Source organism: Hyperolius riggenbachi, chromosome 5 (genome assembly GCF_040937935.1).
Source record: "Hyperolius riggenbachi isolate aHypRig1 chromosome 5, aHypRig1.pri, whole genome shotgun sequence".
In the NCBI taxonomy this organism is placed as follows: Eukaryota; Metazoa; Chordata; class Amphibia; order Anura; family Hyperoliidae; genus Hyperolius; species Hyperolius riggenbachi.
The window spans coordinates 369,337,854-369,353,280 of record NC_090650.1 but is presented as its reverse complement, the minus strand read 5'-3'; the positions used below and the strand labels follow the sequence as shown (position 1 = coordinate 369,353,280).

The window sequence follows — 15,427 nt, the reverse complement described above, 5'->3', positions numbered from 1 at the left end:
ACAGATTAACCCCCAACCGGCCTCCCCCCTTCGTGTAAAACGGGTACCCCTGGGCCCGTAGTGGGTTTTGCAGGCTCACCTGTTCACTTATTCGCCGCCTCCTGTGTTTTGTGTCTTTCTCTATTGTCACGTGTCGTAGCCCCATATACATGACATTAGTACAAGTGGCGGCGTCACGGACTCCCCTGGTGATGGAGAGAAGACATGGGACATGCTCCAGCAGATAGGTGAGCTGTACTCCAGTGTGTGGTCAGATTCCATCAGAGAGAGATCTGTTTTACTGTTCAGCAGTTGGCCATCGAGTAACTTATGCCATGTGCATCCTCACCGTGCTCCCGCGGTCTAGAGCGGTGTGCACATGCGCAGTACGCAAAAAGCGACCGACAGTGACCAGCCAGCTTTGCGGTGGTTGCCACTGCTGGATGGAGGGACTCAAGACTTGGAATAGGATGACACCAGGGGGCTGCAGGAACCCTCAAGTAAGCTGCACTTGTTTGTTTTTATCAGACCTAAAGTAAACCAGAGATGAAGCACCCTCATGTATTTTACCATATATATCAGTGGGAACATTAGAGAAAACACCTACCCTGCTCTCTGTTTCATTCTTCAATGCTCAGCCTGCTTGTTATCAGCCCTGATAAAATCCCTGACTGAGCATTCATTCTGGCTTTGCTCAGGAATCATTAAAGCTGAGTCATTATAGCAGAGACCGAAGGGGGCAGGCTTGGGCTTGAAAATACATCAGAGAAGACAGACTCCGCTATAATTCCAGACTGAATGCTCAGTCGGGGATTTTATCAGGGCTTATTGGAAGCAGGCTGAGCAGTGAAGAATGAAACAGAGAGCTGGGTACATGTTTTCACTAATGTTCCCACTGATATATATGGTAAAATACATGAGGGTGCTTCATCTCTGGTTCACTTTAGGTCTGATAAAAACAAACAAGTGCAGCTTGAGAGGTTGAGGCTACACCTGATATTCATTATAAAAGAGCATGGTTGGTTGATTTTGGTTACTGCAGGTAAAAGAGGTGATACTGCTTGCTATGACACGCCCACATTCTTACACTATTACCATAGTAAACTGGCTACAGGGTCCACTGTTTAAAAACCGAATAAACCTTTAAACCACTTCAGGACCACCAATAGTATAAAAACGTCCAATTTTACCATGTTAATGGACCAATGGGCGTTTTAAAACGTCCAGTGTTTAAAATCAATTTTCTCAAAAACTATAAGGTCTTTTTGGGAAAAATTTTTTGTTTGCACCTTGTTTCCAAGGGTCTACGTAACATATCCTTGGTGTTTATATCTTGTAAGGGGGCTTTGCTATTAACCGCTAAAGTCGGCTTGTTTGGCGGTTCTTAATTAATCGCATACTTTTTCATTTTAAAATTTAAAATCAATTTTCTCAAAAACTATAAGGTCTTTTTGAAAAAAAAATGTTTGCCTTGTTTTCAATGTCCTACTTAACATATCCTGAAAATTTGGTGTTTATATCACGTAAGGGGACTTTGCTATTAACCGCTAAAGTCGGCAGGTTTTGGTGGTTTTGAATCACATAATACTTTTTTCATTTTTTTACCTTTTTTTCCCTTTAAAATGCATAGAAATCAAATTCATTACTGAAAACAAATATCACCCCCAAAAAGCCTAATCTGTGGGGGAAAAAAAACAACGTATAGATAATTTTGATGTGCTAAATATTGAAAAAGTTATTGGCAAATGAAAGGGAAGAGCATTGACAGGTGAAAATTGCTCTGGTCCGTTAGGGTAAAAACCCTTGGGGGTGAAGTGGTTAATATGAATCAGAATCTTAAAAATATCTGTTCTGTGAGGTGTAATGTCCAATTTGTAATGCAGCCTACCGCACTGCAATGCACAACCTATGCAACTTTCACAGTATGGCAAGTGTGTTGCCATATTGTACATTCAGTGCGTTACCAGTAAATGCATGAGTTCATAGTAGAAGTGAAGCATACTTTTCATTGATTGTATGCTTCACTGTAACCGACACAATGCAAACATAACGTTCAGCACCGCTGTCTCGATCCACTGCGTTGTGTTCTTGCTGCCACAGGAAATGCATCACAATTGCCACTAAGAACGTAGCCTTAGGGCCTGTTTTCACTACACGCAGATTGGATGCAGAAAAACTGACTCCAATGAAAGCCTATGGGAAATCTGCATCACAAAAATCGCGTTTAGAGCTGGTCCACACTAGGTCCGGAAACATATCCGTGGCTGCGTTTTTCAACCCTGATGAAAAACGGAGTCCCGGATACTAATGTTAAAAATAGCAGCCATCCTCACCCAAGAAAAAAAACGGATCCGTCTGCATTTGCAGGGACCCGTTTTCAAAACCTGAACGGAAAGTCTGGTTCTGCTGCATTTTAACGCAACGGATCAGGACCCTGATACACGCAGGGGTAGTGAAAAGCAATGAGAAAACGCAATTCCATCTCCACATGCAAAATAGCACCCAAAACAGATGACAAAACAGATAGCCTGAACTTTATTATTGGCACAAAAAATCCTCCCACTACCTTCCTAATGACAGAGACTGTTTCTGTCCGTGTTTTGGGGTAAAAAACTGAATGAAAACTGATGCACTTTTTATGAAAACGGATCAGTTTGGAGTCCGGTGGTACTTCCCCTGATCCTAGACTGCAGTGTCCGTCCTGCAACCATGCCTAGTGTGGACCTAGCCTAAGTGGAAACCGGCCCATAGGCATTCATTGGAGTCAGTTTTTCTGCATCCATTCTGCATCCAATCTGCGTGTAGAGGAAACAGGCCCTTAGAGTTTTTTTCTTCCTAGAGGATGCTGAAACCATTGCATAGTTGTTATTGCTGCTTGTGTCCCTTTTGGGGAAATGTAACATTCTTCCTGCCCTAATACAGCAAAGCCTCCTGTATCCAGCACAGGCGTTATTGCCAGATATGTGTGCTTGCCGGTTGCTTGAGCTGAGAATACCGAGCCCCCATCACGGTCTTCTACCCTTCCTGAAGCTCCTAGTGGCTTTCCGATGTCCTCTGTGTACAGCTCCCAGCATGTCACCTGACCTGCATAGGGTCATGTGAAACACCAGGATTTGTGCATGGACATGGATCAAGCTGAAGGGCACTGCAGGAAGAGTAGAAATTGGTGCATGTAGGCTCGGTAAGTATTTTCTACACCCCAAACGACTGTCTCTGTTATCCTTCTCAGGTATGCCAGTTAGTTGAGACTTCCGATTGCCTGAGTTGCGGATAACAGGGACTTTGCTGTAATCTGAAGAAAAGACGTGAGACGAAACAGGTAGCCGTAGCAAACTGACCATTCTAAACCTTCTCTGAAAATATTTGGGGTTTAGTTCAACTTACATTTTCCAATCCTTCTATCTAGCACCCGTCTACACACCTCCACTTGGGTGGAGATGCTTTGCAGACATGTGGTCTGTGGTCCTCGCTTGGCTCTTTATTCGCTTCTCATAAACTACAGTCTTCTGCTTGTGCTGGACAACACGTTTATTGGTTGTTAAGCAGCCTGGATTTATTAACAAAAACATCTCCAGCTCCAAAGCTTCCACCTTTAAATGCAGGACAGGCTGAGTTGTGTTAAGGATTAGCGCTTTGGTGCCAAAGTATAATGATGGGTTTATGTATGATTACCATGCCTACAGCAACCTATCATTTGCCTGTGCCTGTGAACGGCTGAGGTGGGAGCCTGTGTAAGCAGCATCTACATTTCCGCCGCCCGCTACTCCTTCCTATTGATCTCCCGTCCACAAATGTTCTAGCTGCAGGCAACATCTGTCATAAAGGGCCGTGTTTATGCCCCACATTACCTGACAGACATGTCAGATCCCTTTCATGAGCGCCGGTTTCAGGATATCTTTATATGCAGGTGCGACGGGGCTGTTGAAGAATTTCTTTAATAAATTGGATTAGGCGTGATTAAAGTATCCTCGAGTTTGTGTTCAAATTACAAGGAGCAGCAGTTAGAGGCTGTGACACTGGTATCGCACGGTAATTGCCTGTTCTTTTCATTGGATATAATCTCCCCTGCAGGCACGCACAGACAGCCCAACAACTTTCACCGCCATTCTTCTTCTCCCATGTTTTGCTGTTGTTACAACAGGGATGGGGTGGGGGATGGTGCAATGTCATTTTAACGTCTGGACGGCTTCCAGTTAAGAACTTCATAATCTGTTTTCATTTATAATGGCTCTTTAGGACTTTTGCATTTTATGATCATTATTATTTAGTATTTATATAGTACCGACATCCAGAGCTGTGGAGTATTCGGAGCAATTTTTGGGTACCTGGAGTCGGAGTCACTGTTTTCATAAACTGAGGATTCGGATTATTTTGGGACCCACTCCATAGCCATGCAAGGGCTGTGAAGTAGGAATTGAAGTTGGAGCAATTTTGGGTACCTGGAGTCAGGGTTTGAGTCAGATGATTTTTGTACTGACTCCACAGCACTGCTGACATCCTCCGTAGCACTGTACAGAGTCTTGTCACTAACTGGTGTATGTATATGTACGCCGCCAGTGAGCTGCTTGCATTCGGCTCACCCTGCTGCCGCGCAAATCCCCGGCAGTGAAAAATACTATTCTCCCTCCGAGTCGTGGCAAGTTGGAGGAAGATGTAATTCAGGGTCTGGTGAGCGGTGGAGCCCTGAATTACCCTTATGTGCCCCGCGCAGCATTACATTATTGCTATGGGATGCCTAGTTTTGGTGCTAAGCGTTGTGCAACGAAACCATCTGCTTCGACTAACTGTCCCTCAGAGGAACTCATAATCTAATCTCTACCATAGTCATATGTCCATCAAAGGCTAGGGCCAATTTACGGGGGAAGCCAATTGATTTGGCTGTATATTTTTGGGATGTTAGAGGAAACCAGTGTGCCCGGAGGAAACCCACACAGGGAGAACATAATCCTAATGCCCTGGCTGAGATTTGAACTGGGAACCTAGCACTAACTGGAGTCCTATCCATGATGTCACTGTTCTACCCCAGTTGCCTTGCAGCATTGGAATCTGGAGTGAATCTATGAATCAATGAATCTGGCTTGTGTGGTATTGTGCATGGCTTCTTTCCGCAGTGCTGTAACACGGTCTTTTATTGGCCTCCCCCTATGCTTGGTGCATGTGTAGGGGATGTAGACATGCCACCTCCTTAGGGACAGGAACTGACATGACTTGTTTGATGTTTGCATAGAAGCTGTTCAGCTGGGTCTATATAAATGACAATATAAATCACATCTTTAATCATTGCAAAGCATTCCACTGATAGACTTCCTGATATGAACATGCTTCTGAATGGCCCAGATACCACCATTTAGGCCTTGTGCACAGCAGAGCAGTTTTTCTGAGAGTTTTGAGTTTTTAAACCTCCTGCTAATGTTATCCTATGTGTCTGTGCACACTGGAGCAATGAGGTTTTGTAAAAAAAAAACCCATAGCATTACATTGGGAAGAGCTTTTGAAACCTCTAGCGTTTGGATAATACACCAGATGGAATCTGCCTGATCAGTGTAGCGTTACTAGGTCTCTCTGGATCCCGGCCTGGCCAATATACAGGGGCATGTCTTGTGACTCCCAGCTTAGGCTGGGTCCACACTAGACCCGGTTGCAGGACGGACACTGCAGTCCGGATCAGGGGAAGTACCCACCGTACTGCAAACTGATGAAAGTGCATCAGTTTTGCATCAGTTTTGTATCAGTTTCCGTTCAGGTTTTTCCCTGACAGAAAACGTCTCTATCATTAGGAAGGAGTGGGAGGATTTTTTGGGCCAATCATAAAGCTCAGGCTATCCGTTTTCACATCAGTTTTTTGCCTGTGGAGCTGGAGATGCGTTTTCTCATTACTTTCACTACCCCCTGCGTGTATCCGTGGTCCTGATCCGTTGCGTGAAAATGCAGCAGATCCGGACCTTCCGTTCAGGTTTTGAAAACGGATCCCCGCAAACGCAGACGGATCCGTTTTTTTACTTGGGTGAGGCTGGCTGCTATTTTAAACATTAGTATCCGGGACTCCGTTTTTCATCAGGTTTGAAAAACGCAGCCACGGATACGTTTCCGGACCTAGTGTGGACGCAGCTTAAGTGACAGAGTTGTCTTTTAGGACGGATAGAAGCTCTTTGAGTCCTATGGGAGAAAAGCGCTATAGAAATGGTATTGTATTGTATAGATTTATATGTATTTTTTTAGGGGAATTACTTTATTCTTTATTTATTTCAAAGGGAAAAAACCTAAATTTGAAGAAAAGTTAATATTTTCTATTTTTTCGCCCATGATAATATAAATTCAAATCTAAAAAAAGCTTTATTGGCAGGACCAAATGCATTTAGCATTGCCAAAGCAAAACAGAGCATTAACATGGGAGGGGGGTTGTGGGAATAAGGGAAGGGTATATGGGGTTAGGGTATACAATCCATAGGGGTGTGGAGGATGTATGGGACAGTATGGGGGGCTGGGATATGAAGTCCATGGGAGGGGGGGGGTGTATAGGGGGTCATACTGTCCATGTGGTATCATGTTCCTCTTAGTTGGTGGCAGGTGATAGTTTTAAAATAAATATTGTTGTAAATAAAAAGGTACACAGTATTTATTCAGCTACATATCCTGCTTAGTACTACACTTAGAGGAACTTTAACCAAGGATTGAACGTCATCCCAATCAGTAGCTGATACGCCCTTTCCCATAAGAAATCTATTCCTTTTCTAAAATACAATAATAAAATCATCAGGGGTGACTGTGTGGCTGATATTGTGGTGAAACCCCTCCCACAATGTGATGTCATGACCATGATCCTGACAGTTCAGTGTCTGCGAGCCTCGTTACATTGTGGGAAATAACAGCTGCCAACCAAGCAGTATCTCCCATTGTGCGTAGAAATCTCAGAAACGAACATTCTGTACAGATCACCCGGCAGGACTGAAGCGGTTTACACCTGCCATAAATGTCAGAATATAATCGGGGAGAGGAAAAATTTCACAATGGGCAAATGCTGACTAAATAACTTATACATTAATATTGGAAGGAAAAAAAAAGCAACTTGATTGCGTTATTTTAACTACAGTCTTACTTTAAAGTATGTTGCTGGTGATGTTTTTATGATTGTATTCGAGTCTGAAATATATTAAAGAGACTCTGTAACATCAAAAACCTCCCCTGGGGGGTACTCACCTCGGGTCAGGGAAGCCTCCGGATCCTAATGAGGCTTCCCACGCCGTCCTCCGTCCCACGGGGGTCTCGCTGCAGCCCTCCGAACAGCCGGCGACAGGCCCGACTGTAGCTTCAATATTTACCTTTGCAGGCTCCAGCGGGGGCGCTGTGGCTGCTTTCGGCACGGAAATAGACGGAAATACCCGATCTCCATCGGGTCCGCTCTACTGCGCAGGCGCCGGAAACTTGCGCCTGCGCAGTAGAGCAGACCCGACGGCAATCGGGTATTTCCGCCTACTTCGGAGCCGACAGCCGTCAGAGCGCCTGCGCAGGAGCCGGGAAGGTAAATATTGACGTTACCACTGCACGGAGGGCTGCAGCGAGACCCCTGAGGGATGGAGGACGGCGTGGGAAGCCTCATTAGGATCCGGAGGCTTCCCCCACCCGAGGGGAGTACCCCCCAGGGGACGTTTTGCCGTTACAGTTCCTCCTTAATATATTTCTGTCTTTTTTTTTTTTTTTTTTTTTTTTTTTTTTTTTTCCCTGAACTGATTAATACTAAAATCTGCCAATCACACAGCAAGAAATGGAGTGCTTTTCTCAAGTGGTCGTCCAGACCGGAGCATTTTGGCAACAGAGGCTCGCAGCTGGGCTGTGACACACTCATGCAGGTGTTGGAATTGTTTGATTTTGAAAGGTTCACAGACTGACCCAGTCAAGCTTTCTTTCAGAGCAGCTGAACAAGAAAAAAGTCATTAGGGCGATTGGGTTGACCTGCTTTATTGACCACCCTCTGATGTGTGTGTCCTCTTTCAGAAATTTGTTTCATGCTAAGACTATATTTTGTAAAAGATGAACAAATTGTCCTACTCTGTGTCAGGGGGCTGAAATAAACACCAGGGACTTTGGGTGATTTCTGAAAAGAGAATATCGGGATTTCTTGCCTTTCAAGGGAAGCTTGATCCACACTTGGCTAAAACAAGATCAAAAGTTCATTTATTTATGTTTTCAAAGTGAAATAACATTTTCTGCAAGTTCAACCTATAAGTCCTGTAAGACTCCAGGGTGTTGAATAATCTCTTAATGCACACTAGTGCATGTTATTCCTTGTTTGTGGATCAAAAGGGGCCTCGCTAAGCAGCGCTTTGATCCGCTTCTGGTAAAAAGTACATTCTGCTGGGAGATGTGAGCATAATTGTCATTCATGTTCCTGAATTGCGACGTGCGGCAAAACAGGCCCGTTTTGATCCCCGAGCATCGCAAGGAAATATTTTACAGTTGAGTAAGGAGATGAAAGACTGGCGCTTACCGAAAGAGGAAGAAAATACTTTGTGAAGAACTTTTAGGCCATTCAAGACTTTTTAGATCTAAGCTGCGTGTCTAGAGTCAACACCGAGAATGCCGCAGATTAGCTTGGAAAGTCACACCATTATCACATGCAATTCACATCATTCAAATATTTTCTTGAAAGGATTTTATTCCCCCCCTGTAATGTTATAATGAGGAAGTTGCAAGCACTCTCCTGTGTATTACAAAATCATTAGGTAAGACGGGATTGTTGGGTACAGAATTGGAGGTTACACCCACCTCTGTGGAAGCCTAGTGTCCATGCTTGGCCAGAGTGATCTATTGTCCATGCTTGGCCAGAGTGATCTATTGTCCATGCTTGGCCAGAGTGATCTAGGTCCATGCTTGGCCAGAGTGATCTAGTGTCCATGCTTGGCCAGAGTGATCTAGTGTCCATGCTTGGCCAGAGTGGTCTAGTGTCCATGCTTGGCCAGAGTGATCTAGTGTCCATGCTTGGCCAGAGTGGTCTAGTGTCCATGCTTGGCCAGAGTGATCTAGTGTCCATGCTTGGCCAGAGTGATCTAGTGTCCATGCTTGGCCAGAGTGATCTAGTGTCCATGCTTGGCCAGAGTGATCTAGTGTCCATGCTTGGCCAGAGTGATCTAGTGTCCATGCTTGGCCAGAGTGATCTAGTGTCCATGCTTGGCCAGAGTGATCTAGTGTCCATGCTTGGCCAGAGTGATCTAGTGTCCATGCTTGGCCAGAGTGATCTAGTGTCCATGCTTGGCCAGAGTGATCTAGTGTCCATGCTTGGCCAGAGTGATCTAGTGTCCATGCTTGGCCAGAGTGATCTAGTGTCCATGCTTGGCCAGAGTGATCTAGTGTCCATGCTTGGCCAGAGTGATCTAGTGTCCATGCTTGGCCAGAGTGATCTAGTGTCCATGCTTGGCCAGAGTGATCTAGTGTCCATGCTTGGCCAGAGTGATCTAGTGTCCATGCTTGGCCAGAGTGATCTAGTGTCCATGCTTGGCCAGAGTGATCTAGTGTCCATGCTTGGCCAGAGTGATCTAGTGTCCATGCTTGGCCAGAGTGATCTAGTGTCCATGCTTGGCCAGAGTGATCTAGTGTCCATGCTTGGCCAGAGTGATTTAGTGTCCATGCTTGGCCAGAGTGATTTAGTGTCCATGCTTGGCCAGAGTGATTTAGTGTCCATGCTTGGCCAGAGTGATTTAGTGTCCATGCTTGGCCAGAGTGATTTAGTGTCCATGCTTGGCCAGAGTGATCTAGTGTCCATGCTTGGCCAAAGTGATCTAGTGTCCATGCTTGGCCAAAGTGATCTAGTGTCCATGCTTGGCCAGAGTGATCTAGTGTCCATGCTTGGCCAAAGTGATCTAGTGTCCATGCTTGGCTAGAGTGGTGACCACTTCCAGGTCTTTGTCCTTCTCTGTCCGTTTTTATCAGTACAGGACATGCTTTATTAATAGAGCAGAGTACATTCCCTGCCTTGTAAATGACTAAATATTATTGTTTATTTATGCATAAATATTATTGTTTATTTATATAGTGCTGACCCCTCCCACACGCCCCTCTGAGTCCATAGTCATGTCACCAACTATCCAAAAGATGGATGAGGAAGAAATGCATCTTGGATTATTGTAACTGTTCAAATAACAAGCTGACACATCATTGCAATCCAGCAGTTTTGGTGTTGTGTTTTGGCTTTCAAGGACCACAAAGGCACAATTTGCATATTCAGCAGTGATGCATTGTGGAAGACCATCACAAATACCTTCTGTTTTAAGAAGGCAGGCTTCTGATTTACATACATGAGTTCTTAACACTTACAGTGAGGAAAAAAACGAACACAGCCTCGTTCAGTGTAGGCTTGGGACTGTGCATAGACACCGATATCTCACAATGTTACATGTCAGTTCAGGTACCTTTTAATATTTGCTAAGAACATGATTTACCTGAAACTAGTATGTTTTTTTTTTTTTATCGTGTTTGCATGTGTTTCATCTGATGTTTTAACTTCCTTCCGCATCCTGAAATATTCTAGTATGTTATCAGTCAGCCTCTCCTAAATTGAATCTAAATGGTGGTACGTGCGTTACATTAGGAGACTTTATGAGAAAACAGTGACTTCTGTGATTGGCTCAGTATTCTTTGTGAAGTACTGCAGAAAAAGTACCAGTGCTCTCTAGGGCCCGTTTCCACTAGCCGCCATGCGTCCTGCTCGGCGCGGCGGCACTTCCTTCCTGAGCGAGTGCGCAGCTGGCACCGCTATGGGATTGGCTGCCTCCTGCATGAAAAAATGTTGTAATGTCGGCCGAATCGCTAAGGCAAGTGATTCAGATGGAGGTAGAATTATTCCCTACGGCAGTGTTTCCCAGCACGAGTTGCTTGCGGGGAAACTGCGGATTTGGACTGATTTCCACAGCAGTGGAAATGGGCCCTTTCTGTATAAATTACATTTCTGATGTATCCTGTGAGTTTGCACAATATAAATCTAGTTTATCTACACAGGTGTCCAGAATTTAAGCAGGTAAAAAGGGCTTGAAGTGTGCCTGGTACTCTAGGCACCACTATAGGCGGCTATGTAATTAGTGGCTATAGGGGTGCCTAGTGTGTAATTTGAGAGCTGGATACAACCTGTGGATATAGGTGCTCGACTATAATACTGCCAAGCGACGGAGTAATTTGGTTGTTTGGCAGGAAAGCATACTGTGGCTCTAGGCACCTGGAGAAACAGTGGCTATAGAGTGCCAATGTAATTTGGGTGTCTGGCAGGGGAGAGAACTGCAGCAATAGGCACCGGGGGGAGCAGCGGCTATAGAGTGCCGGTGTTGGTTGGGCAGGGAGCAAACTGTAGCTATAGGCACTGGGAGAACTGTGGCTATAGAGCACCGGTGTAAGTTGGAAGTCTGCCGGGGGAGTGAACTGTAGCTATAGGCACAGAGAGAACTGTGCATGAATCTGGAGCTTTTGCCATACCTCCGCTTGTGGTAATTTTGGAAAAGCAAATTTTCGACTGTTGGGCTACCGGGTGGATATTTTTGATGCAGGCGATTGGCTATGAGAAGGCACAGCACACGGAGCGATGCTTAAATGGCTGAACGGATCAGTAATCGAGTTTGTGCTTTAGCCAAACTCTGATAGCGGCAGGTTGGGTAAAAGGAACAGTAATGGCTAGACTGGTAGGTTAGTGATGGGAAAGGATTGGAACTTACTTAGGGTTACTGGTTGCCGATAAGGTAGCGAGGAGGGAGGTTAGTGATGAGCTTTGAGAGGTTGGGAGGTTAGTGGTAGGATTGGAGACGGCAAATGTGTAGACAGCGCCAAATGGGACAGCGACCGAACGTACGCCCCTGCGCAAGTTACAGTGAGTAATACACTGTGTGGAGACCTCAGATTAATATAACTACAGTCACAGACTGATGGTTTCTCCATCGTGGGTAATCGGGCTTTGGCAATATAGTGCATTGTTCTCAGCGAGTCTAATGATGCAAAATGAAGACTTAATAATGGACCTGACAGGACCTGCAAGCTAATAACTTGTGTTTGAATGTATCACTGAGCCCGTGTGCTGGGAACATCTCTCCATCTCTATAGGCTGGAAGTTCCGGCTGGTGGAGGGACTGAAATCACACACAGTCCAGTGATGCATGGAGAAAAAGTAAAGGCTTGTTACAACACAGCCCCGATATAAGAACAAATACACATAATGAAAGTATGCCCCGGGCTAAGTTCAGCTGATGGTAAATATCAGTTATTTACCTTCTACAGTTAGCGCTGCTGTGTATTGAGGGACCTGAGAACAGTCAATAGAAATTTCAAATCGGCTTATTTTTCTACAAAGTCTATTTTCTGGTGGCAGTTTTGTACTTAATTTTCCACATCAAGGCTGTAAATCCACACCAATGACTACAATGCAGTGTGTGAACATTACAGGAAACCACTGCCCAATTGCGTGACGATCAGGCCTGACTGTGGAAAAACTAGCCATACAATCAAGGTCTGATCACTGATCTTATTGATTAAATCTACCCGGTATCACTGAAAGTTTGTAGGGTTTTGATTTCTTCCCAATCTACATAATTGTTTTAATAAAAACAATTGATTGTTCTGTTGATATGATCAGAACTTGATGAATGTATGGTTACCTTAAAGGGAACCTAAACTGAGAAGGATATGGATTTTTCCTTTTAAAATAATACCAGTTGCCTGACTCTCCTGCTGATCCTGTGTCTCTAATACGTTTAGCCACTGCCCCTGAACAAGCATGCAGATCAGATGCTCTGACTGAAGTCAGACTGGATTAGCTGCATGCTTGTTTCAGGTGTGTGAGTCAGCCGGTACTGCAGCCAAAGAGATCAGCAGGACTGCCAAGCAACTGGTATTGTTTAACAGGAAACATCCATATCCCTGTCAGTTTAGGTTCCCTTTAAAGTGGACCCGACCCGAAGCTCTGGTCAGAAAGGAAATACCTTAGAAGAGTATAGCCTCTGGATTCTATAGAGGCTTCACAGGTCCTCCTTACTGTTGCCACCACTCTCCAAGACCCTCCCTAACATCAGGGCCACGCTCCTCTTCTGGCACGAGTGCGGCCTACTCATGCACCACCGTGCCTGTGCAGTAGCCGAGAGCTGCTTGGAGGAAGGGGCGGGCCCAATTTACCACTCCACCCCAACTCTTAAGAAAAATTTGAGCACAGGTGTACTTTAATCATGTAGACTTCTAGAAGAACTGTGGGCTCCCAGAAAATCCCGCACATTGCCCTCATAGTAACTTCTATATGGCTAGCCTTCTGTATGGCTAGCTGAACTTCGGAGCGATTGCTTCAGTAATGTGTTATTAGTGTCCCTAGTTACAGGGACATACAATCATTTGAGGGTCAGTTACTGCAGCTCTCACTTGTGCAGTATTGTGCAAGGAGAAACTCGGATGTAGCCAGGCCATTTTGCAGATTGTTGGCGCCTGTATCCGTAACTAATACTACATGGCTGAATTACCCTGTAGTTTGGGGCAGGTTTGTTTTGTTGCTATTGATTAGTGTATTGAGGCCTGTTTTGTGTGACGACATTTGCACAGTGAAGTCTGTCAGACTTGTATACCTCACTCTCGCCTTTATTGTAAATACAAAAGTCCTAAAGAATACACAAACTTACATTTTTGCTGTTCCCAAGTATGGGCTCACTCACTGGGCAGTGGATTGCCACATGTGTGCCTATGGGACAAATACATTCAGATACTTTGTGTCTCTCCGTTTCCTGGAGTTTCCCTCCCAACTTCCATCCAGTTCCAGTCACTCAAATAATAGTGTGTTCTTTTTCTTTGATGACCTTGTACACTGAGATATTGGGTGGATTTTGGGGGGGATTGTGGAAGATTTTGTTGGAGCCCACATTTCTTCTAGAAGACTCCTGTGGATAATTTTTTGTGAAGCTAGACTTAAGGCAGGTGGTAAATTGTGCCCGCCCCTTCCTCTGAGTGGCACCAAGCTCCTGCGCATGCGTGGCCCTGATCAAATCTGCAGGATATTGATGTTGCAAATTAAATAATGCATGGGAACCTTTATACAACTTTACAGGAATATTTCCTTACCCAACCTCATTAATTGTAGATATTTGCATTGTTTAGCTGTACGTCTTCTAGTTTCTTGTCAGTCGTTTGGAGAGTAAAGTGAAAAATTGATCAATACTCATAGTGGATAATCCACCCCTCTTCATTGTGTCTTGCAGGAAGTATCAGAAGGACACCAGAGTGCGGCTGAAGCTGGTGGACCTGGAGATGACCTCGCGCTTCCTGGGAGGAGTCACTGATACAACCCTGCTGGAGACGGACGCTGTTCTCGTGGGGTTACTGCCACAGAAACAGGAAGAGTAGATAATAAACATGGTTCATACAATCTTTGTTGGTGTCAGTTTGTATGCGATTAAACAGCAAGCCTTGTAGATTGTATTACTGCAGATATTCGGCCTTGCTGCTTCTATAGTCAGTCATAGGTTGCTCCACTTAAAGGGAATCTGAAGTGAAAATACACTTATGATATAATGAATTGTATGTGTAGTCCATCTAAGATAAAGAACATTAGTAGCAAAAGTATGGGTCTCATATTGTTTCCAGTACAGGAAGAGTTAAGAAAGTTCAGTTGTTATCTATGGAAAAGAGCTTCTCTGAGCTCTCCGACTAATTTATTCAGAGAGAATTGACAGAGGCGCTTCACTAGTGTGCACAACTTGTGTATTTTTGCCTGAAAAAGCGGGCTTGAGACCCGTGAAATGCGTTGCAAACTGTTTTTGGAGTAAGACTAAATACAGTTTTTCTTGATCTTATACAGAAGTATTTTTGTCTGGGAGGTAAGTCAACCCTTGCCCCTCATTTTATACCTTTTTAACGTGATACTTTTACTCTGTTGGCGCCTCTGTATTGTATTGTCTAAGTGATAATTATCCAACTGGTGGATGGGTGTGACCACCCTTCTTTCTTGTTCTACGGAGAGTGACTTCTTAGCCTGAGTGGGGACAGGCCTAATCTCCCCTCTTGCTTTTTAAGTGGTTGCCTGGTCTTGGCAACCCATACTTGTGAGTATTATTCACGACATACCATATTTACATTGAGGGCTCTCGATTGTCTACCTTCTTGTTTTACATAATTTATTCAGAGAGCAGTGCTATTTTATGAAGCACTTATACATCAAAGAAACAGTGAAATACAACTTTAGCTAAGATTTTACTGCAGAGAAGTTCATAGGGTCATTAGCTCTGCTCTGTTTAATCATTTAATATACAGAGTGTAGTGTGTAATCTGCAAATATTAGAGACTGATGTAATGTTATATACAAAAAAAAAAGCTATGTAAATGAAAATTAGACTCTTTTTCTTTCTACTAATTTTCTATTATCCATATTACACATACAAATCATATAAAAAAATAAATTCGCTTCAGTGTCACTTTAAAAAAGATATTTTAGTTATGGACGGTT

General features: G+C 44.2%; 1 protein-coding gene across 1 annotated transcript in view; it reads left to right on the top strand.

Annotated features, from left to right (window-relative positions):
• Nucleotides 1–14,350, top strand: part of MRPS28 (mitochondrial ribosomal protein S28) — a 118,227-nt gene extending 103,877 nt beyond the window's left edge. The window contains exon 3 of the mRNA XM_068237530.1: nucleotides 14,184–14,350. Coding sequence (XP_068093631.1) covers nucleotides 14,184–14,328 — 145 coding nt within the window. The 3' untranslated portion in view covers nucleotides 14,329–14,350. The remainder of the gene's footprint in view (nucleotides 1–14,183) is intronic.
• The last annotated feature ends 1,077 nt before the right edge of the window (nucleotides 14,351–15,427 follow it).